This window comes from Schistosoma haematobium, chromosome 1 (assembly GCF_000699445.3).
Source record: "Schistosoma haematobium chromosome 1, whole genome shotgun sequence".
Lineage (NCBI taxonomy): Eukaryota > Metazoa > Platyhelminthes > Trematoda > Strigeidida > Schistosomatidae > Schistosoma > Schistosoma haematobium.
In genome coordinates, this window is record NC_067196.1 from 41,911,132 (window position 1) to 41,931,690 (window position 20,559).

The 20,559-nt window shown below is 30.0% G+C and overlaps 1 protein-coding gene across 1 annotated transcript in view; it reads right to left on the bottom strand.

Moving 5' to 3' along the window:
• Window positions 1-18,878, bottom strand: part of MS3_00009840 (uncharacterized protein) — a 34,293-nt gene extending 15,415 nt beyond the window's left edge. The window contains exon 1 of the mRNA XM_051218242.1: window positions 18,102-18,878. Coding sequence (XP_051074087.1) covers window positions 18,102-18,656 — 555 coding nt within the window. The 5' untranslated portion in view covers window positions 18,657-18,878. The remainder of the gene's footprint in view (window positions 1-18,101) is intronic.
• Between the last annotated feature and the right edge of the window lie 1,681 nt (window positions 18,879-20,559).

The window sequence follows — 20,559 nt, forward strand, 5'->3', positions numbered from 1 at the left end:
ACTCCTCAGGTGTCTACCTCAATGCAATGGGAGATGGTAGAGCAACTTCGTGATTGGTTGAGGTTAGACATTGACACTATTGGATGCCGTCTCAGTGGTCCAGTAGGTTAGGCGTCTGCGCGCGAGACTGAAGGCCCTGGGTTCGAATCCTGTGAACAAGGTAGTGGATGCACACTGCTGAGGAGTCCCACAATAATACGAAACGGCCGTTCAGTGATCCCAGGTTTTCAATGGTGGTCTAACATCAATCGGTTCATGATCTCAATTAAATATTTTCTAATAATAAAAACAGAAACTGATATACAAAATTATATTTTATTTCATTAATATTGACTAAGTCAATAAAAATGGATTTATGATAAAAATTCTTATTATACTGAAAATCATTTCAACTATTTCGATATTTTTGTTTTTCATTCTTACGAATAAACATAAATGAAAACAATTGTGATTTCTATTTTAACAATTGTCATAGAAACTACATTTAAATTAACTGCAAATTTTTTCATTTTTTGGTTTCTAGGGTGTCCATCTAAACGGAATAGTGGGACAAAAGCAACGATCCTAGTATATATATATATATATATATATATATATATATATATTTGCATCAGAATTACTCGAATTTCATTTTAACAGGTTCGTACTTGTTTTGCTAGTTTACTGACAGGATGGGATAAACAGGTATTTTTTAACGGCTATTTTACAAAGATATTTTTTTAGTTAAAAGCTTTGTAAAACTATTAATTTTTGTAAGGAAAAATAGAAAGAAATAGGAAGATCAAAACAACTAAATGGATATGAATCACTAGTAATTTTTTTTAGATGTAGGACGTTGACAAACTTTGATATTTTTCAAAGAATCTTCAAAATTATAAAATGTAATATGAAATTAGAATTAAATTTTACAAAAACAGAATCGAACTGATCAAATCGCTTTACTGAATGTATCGAAATACAGGTTACAGCAATTCCAAGAATATAAGGGTTTGTATAATGAAATTAATAATTCATATAACAATATTTAATATATCTTGAAAATAATTAGACAATTCATACTAATCAACGGATATGATGAGGTTAATTGGAAAAGCAATCCAATGTGAAGTCGAAGGTCCTACGTTCCATTGCGATATATTGGGTAGTGGATGTGTACTGCTCAGTCCCATAGTAGCACGAAGCGACCTTCAAGCGCTTCTAGGCTCTCAATGGTTGTATAACTTATATCGGTTCATAATTTTTATTAAAAACTATTTTGCATTATTTGACAGCACATGATTCAGAAATTATTTTAATTGAATTTTTACCACAAATGTCTTAATAATCTGAGGAATGCAAAATGCATAAACATAGGCAATAGCATTTTAGTGCACCACATTTTTATTAAAGCACATGCCACAATAGTCATCAATCATATAAACACAGAGTCCACTCTAATAAGTAGTATTTTAAGAATAAAATACTTCAGGAAAATAGCATAGTTACGCAATGTTTTCGGGATGATAGGTGTCATATGAAACTTAAGAGTTAGGAAGTAAGAGAGCCGAATTGTCATGATAGCCAAACTTATACATTATTTCATGCAGCACAAGTGGGGGTCATATTAAATACCGTGTGATCATAAGCAATATAGAAAATATAGCCGTGATTAACATTGTTTATTTGTACTTGGTTGTGGATTCATATAATAGTAAATACATTATATCTATGTCCAGCACTCTATTCGAAAGATTTTCTTAACAACTAATAAATTCAAACTATGCAGTATACGGGTAGTCCTTCTTCTGAACCTTATCTTTGTGTAGCCGTTTATAGTTTGAGAGACGTGTTCAGCGGCTTACACTGCAAGAGGGATATCAGGAGTAAGTAAGCAGTTAAGTGCGAGTGGAAAATCAGTCCATGTTTCATTAGTAATCGCAAATCTTACTTAGTCTTTTAACCTACGATTGTTATAACCATCCCACTACGACTCACGAAGACATTAAGAAAACACATTTCATTCTTAACACCATGTGTTACTCAATTACATAAAAAGCCTTTGCTGCACAGTTATATAACATTTTATGATTTCCCTAGTTATTACTAATACCAATATCATTAGATTCTTTTATTTTAAAGAACATAATTACAAACCGTTATATCAGACATAACATTGAGTGTCCAATATTTTATATAGTTTCAAGGCATTCATTTAATTAAAAATCATTAATATTGATATTAGGTGTTATGCAAATGATTTTAATATGATATTTTTGTATTATGAATCGATTATATCTTCTCATAAACTTTAATAATAGCAATTTTCCCATGTTACTTATAGCTGATTGTATCGAAATCTTTGTCTTTTGTATGTTCTCTATATTCTTCGATTACCTAGTTTCATTTCCAAATTAACAATTATTATCATTTGTTCTAAACAATATATTTGTTATCAAAGATTAACATGGAGGATGGATCAACATTTAGTTTTATTCTGAAAAACAGGTTATGAATCCTTTCAGTCTTATGACGATTGAAAATGTTGAAAACAGTAATGTACTTAATTTGTCATAAAAATTGCATCAAGTAAATAACTAATGTACTATAGACATAACCGTCGATTTTTTCATGGTTCTATCTGATCCTTGCAACGTATAGAATTTGTGATAAATCTTGTACAAGCTATGAAATGTGATTAACTGTAATTGATTCACCAAAAAGTGATATTCATCAAATATAAAAGTAATTACTATTAAAAATCAAAATGACTAAGATAAAAATACGTTTGGAGTTAAAATACTGAACATACAAAGCATGGTCAGCAAGTTACAACATCATTGAGATTAGTTATGATTTTTATTTACACTGATATATGAAATCAACAATCGTTTTGTATTTTATTTATGAGAAGAGATTTAGTATTTACATGCAATTATGTTTGTTTGTATTTATTATATCTATTCAATAGTCTTCGTCTTGTTAAGTTAACCATTTTAATCCTTAAAAATAACAGGGAGTGAAGAAAGAGGTTGATTATGAATACAGTGGTCTTGAGTGCTGTTAGAGGTATAGCATATGGTTGGGAGAAAGTTAGGGGCGGCCAAACCAAAACGTTGCACCAGTGCTTGAAGTCACTAACTTCTGGTCTGAGCCACATTGGTAGATGCAAACTATTTGGTTGGGGTCCGTGTGACTATTGTAACCAATGGTTAGAGACTCTGTGTGGTATGGCTCAGAATCGATCACAATGGCGTAGGGGTATACACACTTTATCTTCCTTGAAACTATAAGATTAAAATCGTTTCATATCTTTCTTTCTACGGACTAATTCTTTCTTTCTGTATTATATCCTTACATAAAATCTTCGCTTTATACATTACACCATCGAGTTAATTGATTCTATGAATCCGGTGTTTGTCTTTCTGTGCTAATGAGGTGTAGCAACTTGAACCGATGCATGTATGTGCCTGATCCTACGTTCTAACTGACTGTCTGACTGAGTGAAAAATAATACTTTTAAAAAATAGCATTACATTAAAATAATTCTATTAATTATAATGTGGAAAATAGTCACAAACAAACAACAGATGTGTTGTATGACAAATAACTAAACCATAATTCACCGAATCAGTTATCAGTTTCTTATCTATTCAACATTTCTATTACTCAAATATACCTAAATAAATATCTTATGTATGTAAATAAATAACCTATATGTGTAGTAAAATGGATTCTCATTAATTCACTAATGTTTTGATTATGTATATAATAACATAAAGGGCCCAAATTCACGACTAATTCTAATAATATTTCACAATGTCATATTCAGTTGTAGTTTCATGATTAATTATTGAAACTTCAGCTTGCATAATTGGTGGTGAAACCACAAGTTTAAAGAATAATACTATCATAACTACTATTTTCATGATGCTTAAAGTGTGTTATTTCTGAACAGTTAGGACTTTTATTTTATGCTATCTACGTTTCAAACTAATAAAAGCTGTTTCATGTATTCGGCGGTAATGACTTACTGACTCAGTCCTTTCGGAACTGACATTTTTACTATTTTGGTTCATCTTCAGATATGATTGTAAATAAACGGATCAAATATAAAATAAAAGATCACCTATCAAGCTTTTATAAGTGAGGTATTTCTCTTTGAAGATTAAATATTTAAGCTTTTCCAGTAGACTAAATCAGGCACTAGTTTAAAAATGATTATTGTGTCAATCTAACATGCTGAAGTTCAAATAGGTTTATCCAATCTCTAGACTTTTTGTCCCGGATGCTCAGTTATTTCTTAAAATCCAATTTGTTAAGTAAACTAAAGACAGTTCAGAAAAGATAATTTTTTTAGACGACGTCATTTAATAAAGTTGTGCAATGTTTTTGATAATTATTTTACACAGGGTGGTAGCATCTTGTTAAATTACTAACAAACGTAACTAAAGTTTAACTGAGACCTCTCCTCATGTTATATTTAATGAGTATGTCATTTATCTATCACTTGTAGCAACGGAAATCATATTTTTGTCCAAATATAGTATTTTCCAGAGTAGTTATGAAGCCATCTGTCGAGAGATAACGAAGTATAAAGCCCGTTGCCACGCTATCGATTTGTATGCAATACTGGTTCTTAAATTTGGATTGTGAATTCATAGTGTAACGTCAGGGTCGTCCTTTTAGGTGATTTTTTGGAGTATCAATGTTAGTGTTACTACTTCCAAAATATTTACACTAGAAACAAACTATCACTCTGAAAAATATATTTGTAAAAATGAGATGAAATATAATTATATCGTTTGGTTCCCAGATACAATTTTATCAGCTATTCGATCGACAAAAGCATGGAAATTAGTGTCTGGTGATCTAACTTCTGAACGGTTGAGGGATTTCCACGAACTGTTTAACCGGTGCATGCTATGGATATCTATTCATATTCATTGTAGTGAGGACTATGTATGTACTTTGAGATGTCAATATAGCTGTGGAGTATTATAATCAGTGAGTTTCAGATAATTAAAAATATCATTGCTGATTATCACTCTACCTTTCATCTTTCCCAGGATTTAAATCAACTATTGTTCAGTTCGATCGGTTGTATCAATTTATTGGTTTCTTTACAGAGCTTGCTTTCATCTAACTTATTACCATATTCCCTGAGCTCAGAGAACAAAACTCCATCAAAATCATCCACCTGAGCTACAAATCTCCACCATCTCAAGATATATATATATATATATCCAATTACAATGCATTATATTGTCACTACTGAAAAAATGGTCACAGTTCTCTGATCTAAGTTTTACATTCGTATATTATATATCCTCTCTTATCCATTTAGTTTCTAAATTTTTTCCAAAATACTACTTGAAACTATCACTATTCTAGCATTTGTTGAATAAAACCGAATCTATTTTGATCTGTCGCGATTTCTAAACTGTTTAAAACGTTACATTAAGGGACTTATAAAAAGAAATTCATAACATGCTATTTTCTTATGAATTTGTATCAACGTATTGAATGTTTTCTTCACAATTCATTGTTTCTATTTTTCGCACTCGAATGCCCAAATAACTCAAATTCATTATATCGTAGAGTGATATATTTTGAGTTTATGTTTATACATATAATTAATTTGATGAATGGTGAATCTGTCTTAATATTGAACTGTTGACGCAATTTATCAGTTTTGGATCTGATAAAGAAAATTATGTTGATCATATAATGAATTAATTTCAAGGATAACATTATAAGAGTTTCCAGAAATTCTTTGTTACTATTATCCGTGACATGATGAATAATTAGTAACTACACACAATGTCAATGAAAGATATCTTATTGTTATTAAATAATGTTTGTGGATCTAAAAAGAATACAGGAAAATCACAAAATTAGATTTCACAAATATATGACCTTTTAAGCAATCATTTTTAGTGACCCTTAATCTGACTCCGATTTAATCGTTTCAAATTGTTATTGAATGGTTGCTGTCAAAATATACACTCCGCCAATCCTCGCATGTTATTATCAACTTGACCTGCGTTAATGAAAGGTGGTATTAAAGAAGTCAAATGTGAGAATGAAATTTGAATGAGTATATTTCATACAATCGTTGGTCCAAACAAACAATCGATCTGAGAAACGAAGCAAAATGGCGTGTGGTAGAAAAGGAATGTAAGCCAACTGGATTTAACCAAGCGCTAACTGATATTTATAGTCAGACCAACAATACGTTACAGACATGTGATGAACAGGGTAAGCAATTCATTCACATACGACCATATAAAAACAGTCAGGATTAATAAGCCAAAAGTTAACAAGGTCAAAATGTGACTCAAGAAGGATGTCTTAAAATGTCAGGTGTCAAAAGATTTAGTTGTATTTTTTGGGTGTTTCGTTGAATGAAATTCTATTAAACATTGTGAAAGAATGTTCTCAAAGTGTAATCCAATTCATAGTATAACTGCACACAACCAGTATTACGAATAGTAATGTGTAATTGTTTTTCATACAGCTTCCTTAGCATATGCATTGCATTTGTTCATAATGTTTTAGTTACAAACTGATGTAGATTTTATAGTGGAATATACTGCAACTTTTATTCGTCTTATATATTAGTATAAGTAAATGGATAGGTTACAAGTGTCCTTTAACCAGCTTTCATTCATCATGAAATAATAGTGAATAATAGACATTTAGCTGGTTGAGGTAATATTTTCGATCAATAATATTGGGTGTTATTTTTTAAATATGAACGTCAACAATTATTGAATCGTCAATTCCATGACTATTCATTAATGAAGCCTTAATTAATTCAAGCAAACGTTTAATGATAAATAATTATTCAATCAAAATAAAATCGATTAAAATCTATCTTTTTTGAAGATTTTCTACCTCAGAATTCAGCGTACTCATAAGAAATCAATTATTAAATCATACAAATTCAAGACTTTAGGATTTCCATCTCAGCAATCTTTTTTTTCATAATATTGTCTGATACTCTTATGATACATATTTCTTCTTCCTAGATAGTTTTTATCAGAGTTATTCATCCTGATAAAAAGGGAGTTTTCGTTATTAAGAAGAATTGAAGAATAACTAGAAATCAATATCTTTTGTTGAGTTTATTCAGAATCTTAACAACTAAATTAAAATCTGAGTTAAAATAATTAATTATTATTTATATTTTATTTATATTTATATGCCGGTGACTATACCACATTGAAAGCACCGGTTCTCGTCCGATCTTATATGATTCTGTTTGAGTAGTAGTTATAGATATGTAGTTAGTTTATTGTTATTTACTTTTTGTTATCTATATCGATACGCGAATACTATTTTCCACTCTATCTATATTTTCGTGATTAACAATATGACTTAACTACATGAATAAAATAAAAACAGTAAGTATCATTAACAAGGTTAGACGACAACTTCAAATAAATTGAGGATGGGGTAGAAAGTAAAAGTATTTATGTCATCTTAATGAACGGAAACTGAAATTCCTGATGTTGCGTGACTTTGTGTACACTGAATTAAAATAATGCAAGTCTAAATAGTATTACGGAACATGCAAAACATTTTGTTCAGTCAAAATGAAAATCACAATATTGTTTTCGGTCAAGGTGATTCTGAATGTGACATAACGATGTGCATTCATCCATATCCTAACTATTGTGGAAAATATGAAATTCGTAACGTGAATGAGAGGAGATGAAAGTTGTGTGTACGTGTATTCATAATATGCGAGATGAATAGAATTAAATATGACTGTTTGGATAAACTGTCCATGTTGGGTGAACAATCAGACTTTCCTCTCAACTGAGGACAGAGGAATTTAGAATTGAATGAAATGTTTCAGCTACTCGGCTTTCTTATCAACTGAAATAGATTTTCTGAATTATTTTGATATTTTCAATATCAAGATGTTGGTTGTTAAAAAAGCGGTTGAGCTTACATAAAAGTACCCTTTTAAAATGTTCAATATTGATTAACCGGATGAACGGTTGAAATATTATTTTCCGAATATATAGTAAAGAGACGATAGTCAGATAAGACTCTTGTAATTTTATGTTTACGAATAAATTGAGAAACTGAGCTCTCGTTGGGTCCACTGAAAAGCACTAAATATATTCCTATTACACAATAATGTGTGACAATTAACTAGCGTTTTCATTTTTCTGTAAAACCATTTACTTATAACAAATATTTAATATGATCGTAAATCGATGTTATGAAACATGTATTTAGCGCAACTGAATCTAATGACATAAATCATAGGTACTTATGGTTTACTAAACAAAAAATGAGCTCAATCCTCATTTGCTAAACTCATAGGTTATGCTAGAATACTTGTCAGTAGGGCTGTTCATTTTACATTCAAAAAGATGGGGACAAAAAATGATCTAATTACACACTCTCTATGTTGATTGCAAATCAATGCTGAATAAAATTGTCATAGGATTCTTTGGTAAATCAGTAAAACACTGTATGTAGACAATGATTAATAAAATGTAAGTTTGAATTCAACTGTGATTGGTGTTGAAGATAGGAATTCCTTCATGAATATCAACTTTTAACATGTACAAGAGACCCAATAATTAACAGATTATCTTAACAATATTGATTGAAGTTGTTTACTGAATAAAATTCTTACCATCGATTACTTTGTGTTTCACAAAGTATATCCAACTACTAATTAAGCATTAATTAGACTTTTTTACATTTCATCATTTATCCATAACATGAAAATGTGTTCAACAGACTTGTGTTGAACGAGACTCAAATGGGAACAACCATTTTATTGTTTCACACAACATTACAGAATATCTTTATATAATATGAGAACTATATATTAAATGTTTCATTTGAAAATCTTTCATCAATTGTTCTTTACATTCGGTCTAATTTTTTTAAATTTCACAATCCCTTTTCATTTCCTTCTCTGTTTTCTTTCATTCGATCTTCTTAGTCTTCTAATGACAGTTATTCAATATTTGATTAATATTACATAACACTTATGTTGATCGATATAAGTAGTACACACACACAACAGATTAAGTATATTCTACAAAAACAACATTTTCTCTGGTAAATATTTCATTGTTTCAATCATTTCATTTATTTTATTTTTGTTTTTCTTATACAAAAATTAGCCAATAATATTAATATCAATAGTAAATCATAATTTTCAAAATTTTTAAATAAAAGTATTTTAATTAAAAATTACGTCCTGAAAGTAGACTAAATAAAACAAAATAAGAAGTATTATAAATTACTCAGCAAAAATCATGAATATAAGTAAAGATGATCGCGTAATTTCGTGGATTGATTGAGGTTAGACATTAAAACCACTGGATGCCAACTCAGTGGTTTAGTGGTTAAGCGTTAAAACGCGTGACTGAAGGCCCTGGGTTCGAATCCTACGAGCAGGATCGTGAATACGCACTGAAGAGGAGTCCCACAATAAGATGAAACGGCCGTTCAGTGATTCCAGGTTTTCAATGGTGGTCTAACATCAATCAGCTCATGATATCAATCAAAAACTTAATAATCTCCACAAACCTATACTTATAAGTTAAGAGTTTGTTACGGTCAAGTGAATGATCGTTTAACAACCAAATTTATATATATGTATGTGTGTATCTAAACATTGTTGTACTTTAATATTATTATTGATTTTATCACCCCTAAACTGTTATTTAATAAAAAAAATTGGTGTCGTTGTATACGGTGGATAGAAAACAATCTCCATTAATTATTTGCTTATGATATATAGAGGTCCGGTTTGTGAAGAGATTCGTACAACCACTTTCTGTGCCCTGGCCATCAATATAAGATTTCCGTCATAAGAACTATTTCATACTTCTTCCACCTGTTTTTTTAACTTTTGTAATTTTGTTTCTGTTACTTTTGAACTTTATAACTTCTCAACATTCATCTCTTGATTCTTACGTAACTACTATCCTATTGACTATCCATTAAAAAAGTTCTGTTCCTTCTCTTTTCATATATTATGCAACGTAGCAACTTCTTGATTACTTTGAATATTATTAATCCTCTTTCTTCCAATTACTCTGTTAATTTAAATGTCATGACGTAATTGTTACGTGACGTATCCAGTCGATGAGTATTATATCATTATTGTAAAACATATATATATATATATATATATATATATTAGTGTAGAGCCGTGGTGAAAAACTAATTGAAAAGAAATTTCTTCGCTCAATTCGTTCCTTCTTTATTTTTGTTAAGTACAATGGTTACCAAATATATATATGAAATAATATGGATAATAAATAAAGTGAATTTCGCAACTTATAATAGATTAAGCAAAGATATTTCCACATTTTTTGCATTAAAATAAAATATTGATCAAAAGAAATAATGTAGTCAAATTCACAAACGCTATCAACTATGGTTAAGAATACATAAATGAAAATAATAATACTAATACCACCTATGAAGATGAACGTGTACACACAACACATGTAGAATTAATTACTTTTATCACACTAATGTAGTTAATGAAAGCATAAAAGTATTCCAAACATCATGGATACTTCTACCTGGGGATAAAAGTAATCATTAATTGAAATGTGTTGAAGTTATGTCGTGTTACATATTTTGGCACTTGTACTTGTATACTTGTATACGTTTTCTATCCTGTTATTAAATGTAGTTTAGTTCATGTGAGCACTATGTTTGAATGTAAAACTGATAGGAAACTATTTACATTTGAAATTACTTCAATCAAGACTTTGTCAAATACAATGTCATGATTTTTTGTATTCAGAGAAATAGTTATCATTATAGGATTCATTTAAGGGTTAACTGTCTCAGTGACTTGAGTATCTTTGAAGTGGAAGATGGGATGATGATTTGTTTTCCACCTGACCTTAATGGTTTGTTTTAAAGTAGATCCGATAAAAGTCTTGATGAGAAACTTTATTTGTACGATGATCATTACTTTTACTTGACACGCGTCATTTAAAACAAATTTTTAAAGGATCATTAAAATGATGGCACATAATTAAGTAATTGCTATATATAAAATTTTCAATTATTTTTACAGTTTTGAATAAAAACGTGTTGAATAACATAGTTGTTCTTTATGTCGAATAAATGAACTAATTAAAACATCTACCAATTGCTTTGCAAATATACCGAACTTTCATTAAATTAAGGCATAGGAAGTGAATTTTTCACCATAGGTATGTTCTGTGAAATGTTCACATCTAACAGACAGCACACAGTACAATGTAGAGGTTGGATACAACTAGACGACTTGAACTATGCAGATGATCTGGCCCTTCTATCCAATACATACTAGCAAATGCAGATGAAGACAACCAGTGTAGCAACAGCCTCTAAAGAGGTAGGCTTCAGCATACATAAAGAAAAAAGCACGATTCTCAAATACAACACGGAGAACACCAACCAAATCCCACTTGATAGAGAAACGCTATGAGATATGGAATCTTTCACGTACCTGGGAAGCATCATCGATGAACACGGAGGACCCAATGCAGACGTAAAGTCGAAGATTGGCAAAACAAGGCCAGGATTCCAACAGTTGAAGGACATATGGAACTGAAAACAACTGTCAACGAATATCAAAGTCAAATCTTCAATAAGAACGTCAAAACATTTCTATTGTACGGAGCTGAAACTTGAAAAGCTACTACAACAATCATCAAAAAATTACAAGTATTTTTGATCAGTTATCTACGCAAGATATTCATTGTCCTTTGGCCAGATACCATCGGTAACAGCCTGTTCTGGAATAGGACAAAACAAAAAATTAGGGAATGCATAAGTCACACATTGTAAAAATCCCCAAACCCCATCACGAGGCAAGCCCTAACTTGAAACTCTGAAGGGAGACGGAAAGGACGAAGGCTGAAGAATACAATACGTCGAGAATTGGAAGCAGATATGAAAAGATGAATAACAACTGTAAACACTTAGAAAGGATTGGATGGACATTGCTGGTAGGCAGTCTTTGCTCCTCCACAAGGAGCTAGTAACAGTTGTAAGTAAGTAAATCTGTGCTATTTTGATTCAGCATATATATGTTAAATCAAGAAATAACTTGCTCAACATAAAAAATATAACACAATATATTATTGTTCTATAAGCGTTATACTAATAAATTCTAACACTAGTATATTAAAAATTCCCGGCTGATGCATTGGATCGCTGTAATATATGTACTACTTAAACAACTACTGAAGTAGTATGCTTAAAACTTTCTTTTATCACATGTTTGTTCTGCACGTCTAACGTTATTATTTATATCAAATTGATCATGCCTGTAAACTGGCGTGAATTCTGTAATTATTATTTTTCAGAATAAATTATTATTTATTTATTTATTTTAAAAATTTGTCTTTTTCAACATCATTTCTTCGATACAAATAACATCGAATGTTTCACAGTAACCACTTTTACCAACCAATTGGCACTTAATAGATTCACTAAATAAAATAAAATAATTTACTAGAAAAAAAGTAATACTAATAATTCAGTGACATTTTATGTACAAAATTTATTGAAAATCATTATTTAAGTAGATTTAAGTAAAAAAATTTTTTTCTTTTTTATCCATGAAAGAAAAAAATTCTAAAAAAAATAATAAATCAGCTGTTTACATATCATCACTGGCTAGTGATATAGATAGATATATATTTAAATATCTACATAAAATCTTAGTTGCTAACAATTCACAATCAACAGATTAGTAGATACCTTTTGTTTTATTTATTACATCTGATATAATTGTTTATTACATCTCATTTTTTTCAAAAATAAAAACAACAGTTCAAAGGAATTTCTTTCATTTTCTATTAAATAAAATGTACGTTTAATCTCTATGAGAAATTTAAAGATTTGTATCTGGGTAAATGTATAAAGCATGTTATTTTTCTTTTGTTAGAAAGGTATGTTTTAATTTAAATCTAAAGAAATATTAGTTCATTTTTATAAATTTTTCATTGAATTATTTCTCCTGATATTAGTTGTAATTTTGTTAGTAACAGTGAAGGTTCAAAATAAATAAATAAATAAGTGATGATTGGTTTGTTAATTAAAGTTTTCTTTACCATTTACTCATTATTTATTGTAATTATAATCTGATAAGTTGGAATAGGTGTTCAAAATGAACTTGTACCTTTTTAAGTGTTAAATTAGCATTCTTCCTACTGGTTGACGGAAAAATATTGATAAATCATTTTTATTCAACACAATGATATATTACTATCTTTAATAAAGCTATCATCATGAAATTATTATTATTATTAATTAATTCCTATTAATTTCTTTTTCACTACTTCAAAAAAATGTTTCTGACTTACAATCAAAAACAGTATTTAACATATAAATAATCAGAAAAGGTTTTGTGGATATTATGGTAATTTTAATGGATGAGATCATGAATCAACTGAAGTTACACCACCATAGAAAACCTAAAAACACTGGATGGCCGTTTCGTCCTAGTATGGGACTCCTCACCAGTGTGCATCCATGAACCTGTTAGTGGGATTCCACTACCAAGTTTTCCATGGTGGACTAGCTTTAATCGATTCATGAATTCAACTACTAAATTACTAAAGTCTCTACAAAACCTCCTTCTGATAATAATATAAGAATGTTTAAAACTTCTATGTTCAATTCATAATCAAATGAATATAAATGAAATACTACCAAAAATTTATATTTTCCTGTAATATCGGATTTTAAATATTTCTAAAGAAACAAAAAATTGTGTAAACATATAAGTGTTAGACGTAAAATTGAAAATTTGAAAATTACTATCTAAGATCTAAAGTTTATTGAAAACCCCAAAAATTTAAAAGAAATTTAAATGCATAATTATGTTGTCGATTAGGTTCACATCAAACCTGTAGTAATCACAATAGATTAATTCTCTTGAGTCCATGAAAGATAATTGTACCTTTTGGCAAATTAAGTAGTAATTGATTTAATTTTGAAATCTGTTGTATTTTGTACGCTATGTTGACAATCATAATAGACTATATACTTTTAATATAAATTTCAATGTAGTCTATTAAAAAATTCTTCAAGACAATATAAATGTATGATGAATATAACAGTAAAGAGTAAATGTATAATTATGTAATTCATAACATCTTATAACAAACTAACACCTGATTAATAAAAGGCGATTGTATGTGAATATATGAAGTGTTACAGGCCATAATATAGTTATAAACTGAAAGACAATAATAGTATAAAACAAAATTCTCAAACTGTATATGTTGTAATTCACTTGGTATCGTTTGGCTTGTATCTTCCCATTGAGGTTTAAGATTGCAGTTGATCAGTCTGTTATTGACATATGTGCATACTGTGCGTATGCCTCGATATTACCTTAATTCACAAGCCAAACAATACCAAGTGAATTGAAATTCACCCCATTGCACAAGCAAGTGGCTATCAGGACTCAGTAGCTGAGTGGATAACGCTGTGGCGTTTGAAGCGAATGGTACTGGGTTCGAGTCCCAGAGTAAACATCAACTCTGAGATACAGATACATCCAGCTGACGAGTCTCAAATAGGACGAAACGCGTGTCCTGGATTCCACTGCTATCCACTATCCATCATTGTATGTTCTGTACTTTCTGTTTTACATTTAACTTATCATATTCTGTGTGTGTTATTTATAAGGGCAAAAATTCAATTGATAGTGACATAACCTTTTCTTAAAGACATCAAACATTAAGAAATACCCAATGAATAATCATTATTAAACTTGTAACGATTCAGTAACTAAACAATCAATGTTTAAACTGAAAGTCTATGACATTGTACATAAATTTCTTTTAAAATGCATAGTAATAGTTGTATTTATAATAAAATTTTTCAATTGTTCATTTTGGCCATTTCTAGTCATTGCTCAATGTAGTAACTTACTACTTATTGATGCTCTTAAAACTATATTTTAATATATTCAAAAAGAAAAAAAATGATGTGAAACTTATATATAAGGAGTATCTTGAGATGGTGGAGAAGATTTGTAGCTCACGTGGATGACTTTGATGAAGTTTTGTTCTCTGAGCTGGATGGTTTGGTCGTTTCATGGAGAAAATATAGTTGTTCTCGAATGGAAGCCTGTCTTTTGGCGAAATTCTCCCATTTTCCGACAATGAGAAGCGTATTATCCTCATATGATTTTGAGATAGTGAAGACCAAACCATCCAGCTCAGAGAACAAAACTCCATCAAAAAGGAGTATCTTTCTTAAAGTATAAGCTTCAATAGATTAAACTTAACTCATCATTATTTGAAATAATAATAAAAATAATAATAATGAATATTCATAATTGAGATTCAATATAGTTTATTCCATGATTTTTTTAAACCAAATAATCACTAATGAAATAGTTTAAACAATCATAAGCGGAAATACAAAGTTCATGACATTTATTGTTGTTTTTTAAAAAAAGAGAAAAAGAAAAATGACAGTGAAAAATATAAACAAACAAAATATTTAAAAGAAATGAAATCAACCTGAACACTTTTAAAAAATAAAAAAAATTTTAGGAAAAAACTGGGAAAATAAATTCTGAAATAGACTAGTTCATGTTTTTCTATCTACAATCATCTAGTTAATGTGATTGTCTTCTTTTTAAATAACAATAATCATTTACTAGACCTTTCTGTGTGACATTTTAACATAATTGAAACTAATAAAATTTCCGTTGTTATTCAGTAAATATTCCAGCTAATCAAAATAAGTGAAAACATTCAAACTTATTTAATAATAATTTTTTTCTCATGTAAAATCTTCTACTCGGCTACGAAACGTGGCCATTAAAAGTAGAAGATATTTGTAAGCTACGAATATTTGATCGCAGATGTTTTAGAAATATTACTCGCATCTGCTGGGATCACCGGGTAAGTAAAAGTGAGGTCAGACGTAGAGTATTGATGAATGATAGTAAATCAGTTGATGAGGTTGTGATTCTTCATCGACTGAGATGGTTGTGCCATGTGATGCGTATGTCTGAACACCGATTACCACGACGCGCAATGCTGACTAGTGTTAGAAATGGTTGGAAGAAAGTTGATAACGACCAAATCAAAACGTGGCATCACTGCTTGAAGTCACTAACTTCTGGTCTGAGCCATGTTGATAGCTGCAGACTATTTGGTTGGGGTCCGCGTGACTATCGTAACCAATGGTTGGAGATTCTTGGTGACATGGCTCAGAATTGATCATAATGGCGTAGGTGTATACACTCTCTATCTTCCCTTAAACTATGAGATTAAAATCATTTCACATCTTTCTACGTATTAATTCTTTATTCCTGTACTACACCGTTATATGCAATCTTCTTTTATACATTACCACTATTGAACTAACTACTTCTATGAATTTCGTGTCCATCTTGTTGTGCTAATGAGGTGTGGCTACGTGAGTCGATGCACATATGTGCCTGGTCCTACGTTGTAACTGACTGACTGAAAGTCTTCTACTTAAATAATAAGAACTAAAGTCTTTCACTTCTAATAACAATATCAGAAGGGTTTTTGTGGAGATTTTAGTAGTTTCAATGGTTGATATCATCAGTCAATTGACGCTAGACTACCATGGAAAACTTGCATTTAATCCACGTTTTGTGGATATATTCTGACTTATATTTCTCATAGATTATAACATCTATTTTTATTATTGACTACATTACTCATCACATATTTCAACAATTATACAAATAAATTTTTAACCAAAGCATTGATTTCATCTTGACCTAGTAATTAACAATTTCCAATCTATTTAAAGCAAATTAGTCAATATACAGTGAACATTTACTCATAAAATTGAAATGTAATATGAATAATTATCTTTATAATCTATTGGTTCGTAAGGAATATATTAGAGAAGAATAATTTTCAAAAATCAACTTTTACCAAATTAAGCTTATGAAATATAAAAAGTGACTAATTCAGAAAAAAGTATACAACTGATAATAGATAAGTGTTATAAGGAACCAAATGATGATTAGTAATAATTAGAAGAATTAACTATTAATTGAAACGGTAAATAATAATGATCTTTTCGTACTCATACAGTACACAGATAAACTTGTTTGGATTATGTACTTTATACTCTGTATTAAAATTTAAATAGATTGTAACTAAAGATAAACAAGAAGATTAATAATGAATACACTACTGAAAACCAAACTATGTTACTCTATTTTTTCATACGACCAATTTATAACAAACAATTCATACTTTGATATCAGAAGGGGTTTTGTGGTTATTATAGTAATTTTAATAGTCCAGATCATGAGTCAATCGAAGCCAGAACGCCATAGAAAACTTGGAAGTACTGGACGGCCGTTTCGCCCTACTGTGGGACTCCTTGGCAGTGCGGATCCACTATCTCGCCTCCTGCGAGATTCGAATCCAGGACCTATCGTTCTCGCACGCGTGAGCTTAACCATACTTTCGTAAATCTTAGAAATTCAAACGTTACTCGTCGGCTCTGATTAATTTATACATTAGTAAAGATGTGTAAAATCTATCAAACATATTTATGGAAAATGTCTCCGTGAAATCTGAAACATTGGCATAAAACCATATTTTAAATGATGACTAATGAACTATTTTAAAGGTATAATTTATGGTATTTTATGAGCGTTCAGACAATCTGTGAAGTGTATAATACATTTAAAAATTCTAATGACATTTATTTGCTAAAAAAAGCTGATTGACTTCGTAACCACGTTTTAGAACGATGTCTGTAATAATTATTAAACGTTTGATGACTAATAATTAGAAAGTGTTTTTTATGGGCTTTACAATTAATTTTATCCCTGTGAATAAAGTCAAATGCTAGTCAATTCATCTACACAAAGTCAATTAAACACTATAGTTTAGAATGGATTAATTTACTGGTTATATATTCCATAAATTCATAGATCAAACGATCATCATAGGTTATAATAACTATTTGTTTCGTAATGGCTAGACTTGAATATTTTCTTCTGTCCTCACATTTATTCAATGCTTCCTGAAAGAAAATTGCAATGCACAATAAACATGACATTTTGTTAAAATAACAAGTTATATTTTTCCAGAGAAACTTACTTGTAGACGATCTAATGCAATAGCAATAATACTGATTGTAGAAACAAATATGTTTGCTGCTTGTCCCATGGCAACAGATTTACACATAATCTGACCTAATTTCCAATCATAGTGCCAATACAATATACGTAGTAAATTAAATGGTTGTGTAAATAAACATAAAATTAAATCACTTATTGCTAAATTTACAATAAATAAATTACGTGGTGTACGCATTTTAGGCTTTCTGATAACTGTGTATACAACAAGTAATGAACCACATGATCCAAAAAGAATCATTGTTGTATATATACAAATTAGTATAATTAATTCATTCAATTTTAATAAATTATGAAGATTTAACTCTGTTAGTTCTATAGTTAAAATTTGTAACATTTCTTCATTATGATTACCGTCAACACAATATTTAACATATTGAATCATTGCTTCTAAATATCCACTTGATGTTAATGGAGGAACATTAGAACAGAAATCATCATATCCTTGTAATGTATGATTATAGTGATGTGTGTTAGTTTCTTCTACAATCTGTGCTTCTAATAATGCTGATTTCATTTTGTATTAGAAATATATATACATTTAACTTTCAATGATTTCAAACAGTCGATAATAACATAATTTAATCAATTCATTAGTGTATATAAATAGTAGTACAACAACAACTACTACAGGTAATTCATTTGCTTTGTTCCACCAGTAAAAATAACAATTTATTGTATAAACAAAGAAATAGATTTTAAGAGATTTGTTTACATCCCAAAATATTACAAATACATTATAATCTACAGTATAATTAGTGAACTCTGTTGATTATTTCTCACAATTGTAACCAATCACAGAACAGTAACGTTTCTATTGGTTCAATTAAATAAACCACATTGATCCATTTGACAGGTTTGTTATTAATTTTTTTATTTTTGCTTTTTTAGTTTATCAAAATAATGTCTATAATCTATTATTAACTATAATCAGAACAAAACAACAAAATGAAACTGAAATATACAAATCGAATGTTACTTGTGTCTATTGTGTGAAATTGCTGATTTCTGACTAAAATTTTTTACAATGGTAAAGGTTGGAAAAAATACCTTTTGCAATAAGTTAAAATCAAACATTTTCTTTACCTGATATAAATTCCTGAATATTGAAGGAATCAAAAGCTGAGATATTTTGAAGATTATAATTACTCCTATTACTTTACATTAGCATTCCTTAGTATGAATTTGAACGCAACTGGTCGATCTAGACTTCGCAGATGATCTGGCCCTCCAATCACAAACGCAACAATAAATGCAGTAGACGATCAGGGTTGCAGCAGCTTCAACAACAGTAGGTCTCAATATGCACAAAGGGAAAAGCAAGATTCTCCTATACAACACAGCATGCACCAATCCAATCACAACTGACGGAGAAGATTTGGAAGATATAAAAAGCTTCACATATCTGAGCAGTATCATTGATGAGCACAGTGGATCCGATGCAGATGTGGATGAGCGGAACGGCCCTCGCATGAAATCCTCAGGGCCAAAGGAGGAGAGGAAGACCAAAGAACACACTACGTCGAGAAATGGAGACAGACATGAGAAGAATGAACAAGAATTGTATAGAACTAGAAAGGAAGGCTCAGGACAAAGTGGGTTGGAGAATTCTGGCCGGTGGCCTGTGCTCCATTAGGAGTAACAGACGTAGGTAGGTAAGTAAGTATGATACCGACGATTATTTTTAACGAGAAAAAACTAATTTCATTCGGTCGATAAAAAAAATCATCTTAGTGGTCATAACTAAATATTCAAAGTTGGATGAATAGAAATGTTGGATTTGCGGCTTTGTTGTCACTTTTATCTTTACCTGTCATTAATATCATTTGTTTATTGAAACTTAATGAAAACTATCAATCATTTGTACAGGTTTCAGTTGTTTTTGCGACCAACAAGTTATGTTGAGGATAACTTAGGTTGAGAGAAAATGTTTACCACATGTTTAGGTAGTAGTTTCGAATAATATTTTAGTTAAGAATTAATTTTGTAAGGAAATATAATGATACTAGTATATCTTGAAATTATAAATATCCATTAGGATTCTGAAATCTACAATGCCAACCTCGAGGACTATAAACTTCCAGCAAATGCCATTTTCGGGATTATACCAGGGTTTCTCATTGTGTAAATAAATCAATATAATACATACCATTTAAAATTTCTTTCGTTGTACTCTACTTGACGGACTATTTCGTCTACAAAATGACTTAATTGACTTCGTGTAATTGTAGCTTATGTTGATTACATTATTTCGAAAAAACAATGAATGATCATCAATCATCCTAAACATGCTGTTTCATCTTGAAGCAAACTGAGAGTATATTATTCTTCATTAACTTCTTTTTAGTATATTTAACTGGACAAAACCTATTGAAATAAACTGGAACGATGTACGGATACTTCAACAATCAAATTCGCGG